At 48.2% G+C, this 11,010-nt stretch overlaps 1 protein-coding gene and 1 long non-coding RNA gene across 2 annotated transcripts; both read left to right on the forward strand.

Moving 5' to 3' along the window:
• Positions 1-2,699: 2,699 nt before the first annotated feature.
• Positions 2,700-4,899, forward strand: LOC101771299. Its single transcript, XM_012843944.2, is given in 4 exon segments — positions 2,700-3,392; positions 3,522-3,813; positions 4,663-4,766; positions 4,888-4,899. Coding segments are annotated over 4 exon segments (1,101 nt in total).
• Positions 4,900-6,382: 1,483 nt separating this feature from the next.
• Positions 6,383-7,503, forward strand: LOC111256266. Its single transcript, XR_002676283.1, has 3 exons — positions 6,383-6,663; positions 6,787-6,889; positions 7,045-7,503. It is a non-coding gene; the product is annotated as an uncharacterized LOC111256266 (long non-coding RNA).
• The last annotated feature ends 3,507 nt before the right edge of the window (positions 7,504-11,010 follow it).

Genomic DNA, 11,010 nt, shown 5'->3' on the forward strand with positions numbered 1-11,010 from the left:
CTCCATCATGAAATAAAAGGTATTCTAGCTATATGCACCTGGACAACTATGTGTCTATGTCAAGAGCCAAAACTCCTAATATTTCATGACAGATATAGTATTTGAATGTTTTTTTAAGCAACAAAAGGGGTTGCCCGCCTCTACCATATATATAATATATTAAAATAGGCATAGAGAGTTGTTACAAAAGGGAACGAAGAAAAAAGGAGATAGAAAATAAGGAGAATTATGTTAAGGTTTTCTAACATTCTTCAATTTGAGGCAGATATCGTTTCTTTGTGTGACGTGGTACGAACACATAATTGAAAATCGCGTGTTACTTAAGGGGCATTATGATGGGTGGAATTGATTTCCATGGCAAGAGAATAAGAAAAATGACGCACAACACCTAGGAAAAGATGAGAAACGGAAGGAGAAACGGAGAAACGCTGCTCGCTGGCTACTGCTTAATTTCTCCTAATATCAATTAACTACTAATGGGGACCAATATGATCGCCCATGTTGAACATGCCGATAAGTGGGCCCTTTTTATGCTAGATATAATATATTAAAATAATCAAAAAAGAGTTGTCGCGAAAGGGAATCAAGAAACAAAAAAGGAGACAAGAAAATAGGGAGAATCATGCAAGGTTATCTAACTTCTTCCATTTTCAATTTGAGGAAGATATCTTCTATTTGCTCGATGGATAACCAGACCAAAATGTTTATTGAATATTGCTTTGCAACTGACAGGTTTATTTGGTTGTATTCCTCTCAATATGAGATCATTTCTCAATGTGTCCAGATTGCCAAGCCCATTGGAATGATTATTTCCATAAAGAAGGGGACTTGCAATTGCAATATAAAGGTTTCTAGGGCATTGAATGGGTCATTTTAAGGAAGTTGTTGCACAAGGTTTAGAGAAACTCAACAAGCATGAGCTAAATCATAGTCCAAGAACAAGTGCTCTAATGTTTCCTCATACTAACGAAGGCAAAGGATACAATCATAGGTAGGGGTGAAAGTAGGAATGGAAATCCTGGAAATTCCGGTGAAACCAGGATCAAATCATATCCCGCATATATACTGATCAAGTATAATTTTCACATCACAGGAAAATTAGAATTCAAGGAAAATCTGGAAATTCCGATGAAATCAAGATCGAATCAAAATTAGGGGACGCTTTTCCTGACCGAATGGTTGAATCCCCTTTTTCCCGGCCGGTTTCTTTCCATTTAGATTTAGAAAACTACTGAACAGTTTCACGGATCCTCTGCCTGCTTTATAGCTCACATGCGCATGAAGTGTTGCTGGCTGGTCGAGGTGGGACTAAACTTTGGTGGTGTGCTGTTGTTGCTGCTGCCTTGCCCATGTAAAGCTAACTAGCCCGTGTGTGCATGCAAGTGGGCCACTGGCCACGGCCTACTAGCTATAAGCCTGCCATGGACTACAAGGCCACAAATCCACCAAAGCAGTAGGTTTGGCTCTTTCCTTTTATTTTCTTTTACATACATTTTCCAACATATTGTATGATTCATGTATGAAATATGTGTTAAGCCAAATGCCACAAATAATTATTGGCTCGGACATTCAATTCACCGATCTCCTATTTTGGATTATCAGTTCCCGACCATTATCGATATGTTTCCGATCATCCCATCTATCTGATTTCATTTCTATCATCCTGCCTATCCAATTTCATTTTCCCGTCCGGCATTCCTGTTCTTATTCCCTTAATCAAATAAAAAATACGGAAAACAAAATTGAATAAAAAAATATGGAAAACAAAAGTGGTTAGAAGATTTTTCCGACCGCTTTCATCCCTAAATATAGGTCACTAATTCCATACTTTTCCTTTGAAGAAGTCCCCTTGTACTTAACCTGTCTTTAAGGAGTAGCCAGAAATACACCACCACCACCACCAAAAAAATATCCCCAAAGAAGCCATGTTTCCCATTGTCAATCTTGACCAGTGCCATACCCCTTACATGTATCAAAAAGTTTTAACGTTAGTATTTGCCATGTTGCTACATATTTTGATAACCAACCCACCAACAAAAACAACTGCTAGACCATCAACAGGCCATAACAAAGTCCAAAAATTATCATTAGGGAATACTCACGATTTTAGTTGATTTGTTACAGGTGTTTTTTTTTATTCCACTAGAGCAATTTTTGTTCCACTTGAACAATTCTTTGTTCTGAGAGTGTAACAATTTTTTCTTCTTGAACAATTCTCTCTTTTAACGTGAAAAATTCTATACCAAACTTGGAGCATTTTTTATCCTCAACCTTGAATATTTGTTCTGGATTCATAAAAATTTATTCCACTTTTATAAAGAATTATTTCTGGGAAAATTTCATCCAATATACTCTAGTGTAACTTTATTTTGAAAATCTTACCAATTAGTACGGTCTTTTTAGTCGCACACACGCGCCCGTGACCGACCAACCGGTGACACGCTACCGTCGACACGGTGAAACACCCCAAGCGCCCAACCGTCACCACCGCTCAAAACTCCCGCGCGCCACGCACCATGCCGGCATGCCGCGCCGCTCCTCTCCCTCTCAGAATAGCCACGCCGAGCGCGCAACGCTCGGAGCACGTCCGGTCCACTCCCACGCGTACCACCGGCTGGCATCCGGCAGCCGCCACCGTACGCAACAGGAACGACGCCGTGGTGCGCCGCCGCCGCCGACGAGCACCGGCACCACCAACAATGGAGCTGTTCGAGCGCGCCCGGACGGTGCGGCTGCGGAGCCACCACGACAAGTACCTGTACGCGGACGAGGACGAGTCGCACGTGATCCAGGACCGGAACGCGGCGTCTCCGAACGCGCGGTGGGTGGTGGAGCCCGTCCCGCACTCCCCCGGCGTGCTCCGCCTCCGCAGCCGCTACGGCCGCTACCTCTCCGCCTCCAACGAGCCCTTCCTCCTCGGCGTCACCGGCCGCAAGGTGCTCCAGACGCTGCCCCACCGCCTCGACTCCTCCGTCGAGTGGGTCCCCGTCCGCGACGAGGCCGGCCGCGCCCGCGGCGGCGCGCGCCTTCGCACGCGGTACGGCAACTTCCTCCGCGCCAACGCGGGCCTCCCGCCATGGCGGAACTCCGTCACCCACGACACCCCGCACCGGCACGCCGGCTGGGTCGTCTGGGACGTCGAGGTCGTCCAGGCCGTCCTCCCCAGACCCGACTCCTCTGCCTCCGTCGACGACTCACCAGCGCCGCCGTCGTACAAACCTCCCTCCTGTTCGTCGTCCCTGTCTCCCCCTCCCTTGCCGACGTCGGCGCTGCGGCCGCCGCCACCGCCGCCGCACCACCGGGAGGAGAACACGGCCCCGTTCAGAGCGCAGCCGCCGCCGCCGCCGCCGGGCTACATCGCGCCGCCCGCGCCCGGCCTGTACCGGCTCGAGGTCCGTCTGTTCGACGAATTAACCGGCCAAGCTAGCTAGCTAGCTAGCGAACGCACGCAGATATATATCGCCGGTGACGGCCACGGTGATCGATTCGCCATTAATCTACGCGTGCGTGCGTGCGTGCAGTCGACGGAGTCCTTCTCGGTGCCGCTGCACAAGGTGGAGGGGCGGTCGATCCACTACCACGTCGGCGACGACGACGACGGGTACGTCAGCCCGGACGAGGAGCCGCGCCACTTCACGTTCAACGGGACGAGCTTGGAGGAGCTGCTGGAGAGGCTCAAGGAAGAATCGGGGCTCGAGGACGTGATAATGTGCTCGCGCAGCCCCATCAACGGGAAGCTCCTGCCGCTCCACCTGCAGCTGCCGCCCAACAACGCCGCCGTGCACATCGTGCTCGTGCGGGAGTCGTCGAAAGGTGCGATCTCTTCATCATCGTCTTCAATTGATGTTTGCATCATTTGATTCCACATTCTCACGAACCCCTTTTTTTTGTTTTCTTCAATGAACTAAATGCCTTTGATATGACATATCTACTGTTGATTCCTCTTTCTTTTTGCATTAACATCTTTTCTTGTTGGAAAAAAAACAAAATCATCTTATGTTAGCTGAGCCATAACTGACGTCACCAACTTCCTGATACAAAATAGTTGTGGAATGGAGCTCATGATCACACGTCAAATTTTACATCCCAAGCATCTCCATTAAGCAGACTCTGAATATTTTTTTTAAAAAAAATGGTCAACAGTAGATTTGCAAAACATATATTGTGCTTTAGAGTTCAGCTGGTGTTGTTTGAACCGAAAAAATAAAATAAAAATTAGAGGGCCCAACCAGTTTCGAAATGTTGACCGCTTGATCTGCAGTCAAATGCTCTACCATTGAGATATGAACCCTTGAATGGACAATTATTTAACTAATCATACTTTTATTATTATTATTTGTTAATACACTTATTCTTGCCACCTAAGAAAAATACTGGAGGTACTAATGTATCGTGAAGCTACTTCCCTACTGTTGAACATCGACATATAAAAATTGGTGCTCCTGCTGCCACAAATATAGTTTGCATTATGGGCCGAAAAGGAATTAGCAATATGATGGATATAATAGTAACTTGGAATGTTAATATCATTACTTGTCACATGATGTTTTACATTGGATTGAGGGCTTTTTATCTCGTTGATGACTGTTTGTGCACAAGAGCAAAATGTGATGTATGCTCTCTAATGGGGTTCTGTTTTTTCAACCGCGTTGTGACTTTCAGTGGCAAAAACTTTTGCATGACCTTTCGATCGGTTCACAAAATTTGAAGATGGTGGCTGCAAGGCTAGCTTGGGTCAAATGCAGAATTTTGTGCATCTGTTATGTGTATGTATATATTGACTTTATGGTTATACTTATACCCGGTTCCACTGTCTAAAAATAACCCGTGGTTCTCATTCATCTAAGTATTTGTTTTACATGTAGTTATGTACTCTATCATTCTCAGGAGTCAGAGTGATCTTTGTAGCTGAAATTAAGACCCTTGAAATTATGACATGTGATGTATTGATGTTTGCCATGCACATATTCATGCATGAGTAGTTGACATGTGACATTTCACATGGCATATACAAATAGATCAATGCAGGGAATTAACTTTTTAATTGTCATGAAATACTTGAAACGAACAGAAGGAGATAATTATGAATAAAAAAATAAAGTGGAAAAAGAAAAGAAATGAAAAGAGGCCAAACCTAGCTCTGCAGGAACGAATTGAAAAAGAAAAAACAAAAGCAGAGGTGGCTGGTTCATGTGGCCAATTAGCATACTGGGCTGGCTAGGTGAGTCCATCCAATCCTGCATACTGGGCTTTTGCTTTGGTTGTGGCCCAATTAGGAAGCAAAGCACGGCAGGCGCCGGCTCCGCAGCTGCATGCTGCTATAGGTTTAGTCCCACCTCGTGGAGCCTCAGAGAAGAGAGTGCGAGGGGAAGGTTATAAAAAGAGGCGGTCTGTGCTTCTTCTGATATTCTGATCAACGCCAAATACAAGATTTAAAGCTGGGATAATTACGGGGAAGCCGAGGCGGTAACTTGACGGAAGCCGCGGATTGGATCACAAAACCCCTCAACTGATTTCTACCCCCGATTTCGCTTGGGGTTTTCCGGATTTTCTCCCGATTTCGCATGATTCCAAATTTTTCTAATACGGTTTTGGTCAGTACGGGAGCAAAGTTTCATCCACAGCGGGGACACAAGTTTCCCTGCGCTGATCTTCTTCCGTCTGCCTTTCTGCGAAACGCTTTTGCACGGTTGCTGCTGTAAAGAAACGCCTGCACTTTGAACCGGATTCCATTCCCGACGCGCATTCAGAATCGTATGTCAATCATACAGCAAGCAGGCAGCATGAGTCGCCGCGGATCCATTATTCGCTGCACAACACATTTTTCTTTTGTTATTATATACTTCCGCTAGCTGCTTGCTTGAGCTTGAAGCTCAACTACTTTACGAGAGCATGCATGGATCCAGACCGGGAGGCCTGACCAACTCTTCTCCCGTGAGCTAGCTCCTGAGTTGGTAGAGCTAGCGAAAAGCAGGGCCTGGGTGGAGTGGTTTAGGTATCCGTGGAGCGTCACCTCACCTCGACGATCTCCCAACTGCTTCACCAGCTAGCCCAATTGTCCAAGCTCTGTGAAACCCATGTCATGCATGTCAATCTGAACTTCTGAAGACGATTATATTCTACTACCAAGAATATGATACGATCCGTGTAGCTGGTTACCGGCAACGAAAAGGCTCCGGTCGTCCGTGTAGACGGAACCAACGGATGACAGTAGTGCAACTTGGTTCGTGCGCCGATTCCTTCGTTCCCGGATGCCTGCGGTTTTTGATTTCTGGGGAAGAAGATTATTCGAAGCATAAATAAACGTGCTCGGGCCTCGTGGAAAGCTCGCTGCCAACGGTGGCGGCGGCCGGGCCGGGGAATAACCGATCCGCGCCGGCGCTGACGGGGCCGGCAGATTCGGCCTCATCGGTCGGCGTCGACGGCCTCAGCTTCCTTCTCCGTATAAATGCGCACAAGCGCTCTAGCAGTAAACGAGATGAGGCCGCCGAACCACTCACTACTCTAGCTAAGCACCGGTCCTCTCCGATCCCGTCGCCTTCGACGCTTTCCCCCATCCGCCTAAACCAAAACCAATCAGCAAATCCACCACCCGCTCATCTCGAGCACGGTCGTCGAGGATGAGCGACCCGAGGTACGCCAGCTACCCTTACCCGGCGCAAGGTACGTGTTGTTTTTTATGCCGCTAGCTAGCTACACTGCTCCGACAGCTAGAGATCAGCTCGCGATCAGCCCTCTCCTGCTCTGATTACTCTTTAATTCCTGTGGTGTTCTTGCCTCCAAAAGGTTACTACCAAGGGCCGTACCAGGGCCCGCCGGTGATGGCGCCGCCGCAGTACCAGTACGGCCCGCCGCCGCCGCGCAGGTCGCCGGGCTTCCTCGAGGGCTGGTACGCGTGCTACCATCTTCTTGACAATAACTTACACCGCTGGGGCGCTTGGGCTTGTTCCCACCAGCCGCCATCATTTCGATCATCGGCGAACTCCGATCCGGTTCGTTCTCACCAATTGTTTTCCGTGTCTTGGCTCTGACTAAATTTCGCAGCCTGGCGGCGCTGTGCTGCTGCTGTCTCCTCGACGAGTGCTGCTGCGACCCCTCCATCATCTTCGTCTCCTGATCCAGAGAGGCTGCAGAGACGACCCAGCTGAGACTTCGTTCGACACCCTGCAGCTAGCGCCCAAGGGTGCAATGCAAGTACGCGGCGGGCAGCTTTGGTTTTCGTGTAGTGTGTTCTTCCATGACCGTGATTGTATCAACAGTGTGATGTATGCATGATTTGTTCTTCTTCCTGGAGACCTGGACTCATGTATGCATGTGTATGTAATTAAGTTCATCCTGCTTACTGCTGCTGCCTGTATGGAGTTTCGATGAGTTGGTTTTACCCGTTTACTTTTCCTTCTTTTTCTGGAAAACATTTTGAGGAGACCTGTGTTGCTTTCGGCTTCATGTAATTTGTTCGTCGCTACACTATCTTATTTTCAGATGGCTGATTTTTTATTTGTAGCTACTGTATGAATTCGTGAAGGCCACTTTGTTTTTGTTTCTCCTGAGCCGCTGGCGAATGAATGAAGCTGCAACGGCGACTATAAGGACGACTAGCTGTGTGGCTGTGTGGCCGTCGTGCCGCCATGACCCACCCATTCTAAAGTTACCAACGGGGAAGAGGGGGGAATCGTTGTGAAAGGATCAAAAGCCAGGAATAAAGCAACTGCTGGCCGGCCCTGCATTTTAATTTCCTGCATCTCCCTCCTCATGGCACTTTCGGAATGGGGTTCCCAGGGTCCAATGATCAGCACGAATTGTGCGTGCAGCGTTTTGCCGATGATACCACTAGGAAATACCTGGCTTTACAAAGCTGAGGGTTTAAAATACCTGGTTTTGTAGGTCGCAGGGTTTAAAATAGATTGGGTTTTACATGGACTTTTTCAAAAAAAATATCCTATTTTCACTTGAGTTTCATCCTCTGAATATGTGTTATAATGACTCGTCGCTTGCGCAATGCAAAGTTTACACTACTGCTCCCTTTGTTTTGCTCCAATTTACTGCTAACATAGAGGATAACGCCAGCAAGGAGGGGAAAGCTGAAATTTCTGCATATTTTTTTAGATTAAGGAAATAAATCCGATCTCAACAATGAAATTTCTGCATATAAACCCGATATTATTACGTTGCAATGGACACTCGAGCATTTCGTCTGCCCAATTGAGACCCCATCGTTCATCCGGCCGTGCCCCCTGACCTCCTGCCGTTCTTTGTCACTGTTATCTTCTTCTGGTCCGGCGAGCCCATCCAGTGCTTCTCCCATATCCTTCCATCTCCTGTAGCTCCAAGCCAACCGATCCGCCGCCGCACAAACCTTGTGTCATCAGTACAGCCGCCCGGCCAACGCAGGCAGCACGCTGGACTCCGGTGAACTCCAACTAACATCAACCCAAACCACACCATAGAGCCCTATCTTCACCAGAGACTCGTCAGAGACAGGGAGGAGTTCCCTGACTACGGATTGGCATTCGACACAAAGAGCAGAAACAAGTATCGAAGCTCAAGTGTTTGCCCGTTCTTACTTGTAAAAAGATATAAAATTTTCGGACTTGTTCAAACATTTTTATCAGAATTTGGATTGGAAATTACGGTCCTTGCAAAGTTGCTGTCCTTCCGCTAACGAACGCAAACATTTGGATAAACAGAGCTGAAGTCTCAGGTCGACTCAGCAAGCACCGAATCACCACGGGTCCACCTAGTTAACCTAACTCGGCCAAATTTGCTGTCCGAATTGCGGGTCCACATGGCAGACGCCGAAACTACCGCACCAGGCAAGCCAACCAGGCAACCAGAAACCTTTCGCTCCGCCGCCGCCCGCCGGCCGGGGGTTCCGAGTCCGGCCACGCGTCATGGCTTCGCGGCCGCGTCCGTCGCTGCCCGACGAGCTCGTGGAGGCCATCCTCCTCCGCATCCCTCCAGACTACCCCGCGCGTCTGATGCGCGCCGCCGTCGCGTGCAAGCGCTGGCGCCGCCTCGTCACCGGCCCCGCCTTCCGCCGCGGTTTCCGCCGCGCCCACCGGACGCCCCCCGTGCTGGGCGTCCTCCGCAACAGCAGGCCTCGAGGCATGCCCACCGTCAGCTTCTCCCCCGCCTGCTCCTTCCTCCGCACGGCCCGCGGCGACTGCCGCGCCTTTCGGGCGATCGACTCCCGCCACGGCCGCGTCCTGCTCCACTTGCGGACGCCGTCGGGGGATACTTCCACACCTTCGCCGTATGGAACCCCATCACGGACGAGCTACGGAATCTGACCTCGCTGTGGCGGCTCCCTTTCCACAACTTCGCCGTATGGAACCCCATCACGGACGAGCTACGGAATCTGACCTCGCTGTGGCGGCTCCCTTGCCGCATGTCCATCTTCAACGCAGCCGTGCTCTGCGCTGGTGGCGGCGGTGAGGGCGGCGGCTGCGACCACCTCGACTGCCACCACCGCGGACCCTTCCTCGTGGTCTTCGTCGCCACTAACGGTGAGAGGATGTTCTCCTACGTATACTCGTCGGAAGCTGATGCGTGGAGTGAATCGACTTCGGCTCCGTGCTTGGGTAAACTTTGCCAGTCGACGCGCGGCGCCCTTGTGGAGAAGGAGAACTCGCTCTACCTTGTGCTCGAGATCACTCCAAGAATCCTCAGATACAATCTGGGAACGCGAGAAGTGACTCTGGTTGATGCACCACCAATGACCAATACTCGCATTGTGCTCATGACCGCCGACGGCGGTGGGCTGGGATGCGCCACCGTGGAGGGGTCCGAACTCTGCCTGTGGTCAAGAGAGGTTGTTCCCGACGGCGATAGCAGATGGGCACTAGGCAAAGCTATTAGGTTAAGCACGCTCATGCCCGCTGGTCGTTCCATGCGTGATGTACTTGATGTAGTTGGCTCTGTGGATGGTGGTGCTGTCGTTTTTGTCAGGATGGATCGAGGGGAGGCACTCGCTACTAATTTGAAGTCCGGGTGCTTCAAGCAGGTAAGCTGTGGGACAGTCACCGGGGCAAGAGTATTCCATATATGAGCTTCTATACACCAGGTACGGCTTTGCTTAGTCTTTCATTTCCCATAATTCCGCATAATAGTATTTTGGTCCATGACGTGAATTTGTATATGGGGAATGCTATATGCTGCGCATGAGACAGTGTTACTTGATTAGTTCTACTTATTTTCTCTTTAAAGAAGTGGGATATTATGATAATATGATGCCATATAAAATGTTACTTCTAGTTAATTTTTGTTTGCTTCTAAATGTTATTGACCACATTCTTGAAACTGGCTTGGTACATAACCATCCATCAATAAAACATGTAAGGTTTTGAATGTCTACAATTGGTAGTTTTTTCTGGGTCAGCAAATTTGAATCAGACTTATAGAACAAGGAAATGAGAATTTGTGTATACCATGACATAACCCACCCTATTATCCAGGCACATCGAAATATTGAATAGACAGCAGTAATCTATCCAAAGATTGCCAATAACATCCTATCTTTTCAGGATGTCGATTAAATCAGAATAAAAAACATGCATGATTTCTTTTCTTCTAAAATTATTTCAAACAGCTAATCCTAACCAATGGTTTTCCCAGTCTCATGTGACACATGCCTGTTTGGTACGTTCACTATTGGAAAATAGCATCAAGTTTGAAACTGAAACTTATAAGTACATAACAGTAATCAGAAAAATATCCCAAAAGGCCCAAATAGTGTTACTGAAATGTGCATTTCTTTCATTTGGATTATTGTTCACAAAGCATATAAGAAGTTATACACATGTTTTTAACTCGATAAGAGGTGATGTATATGTTTGATGGTTGAAGGCAAAAATTTCTAGTTTTCCATTGTTTACAAATTACAATTATTATACCTCATGTCGTCTATGGGTGTGTTTGGTTGGGCTGTGGCTTTTGGAAAAGCTGCTGTGAGCTGTGGGCTGTGGAAAAGCAGCTGTGAGAAAGCAGCTGTGGGAAAAGCAGAAGACTGTT

This window comes from Setaria italica, chromosome II (assembly GCF_000263155.2).
Source record: "Setaria italica strain Yugu1 chromosome II, Setaria_italica_v2.0, whole genome shotgun sequence".
NCBI lineage: Eukaryota > Viridiplantae > Streptophyta > Magnoliopsida > Poales > Poaceae > Setaria > Setaria italica.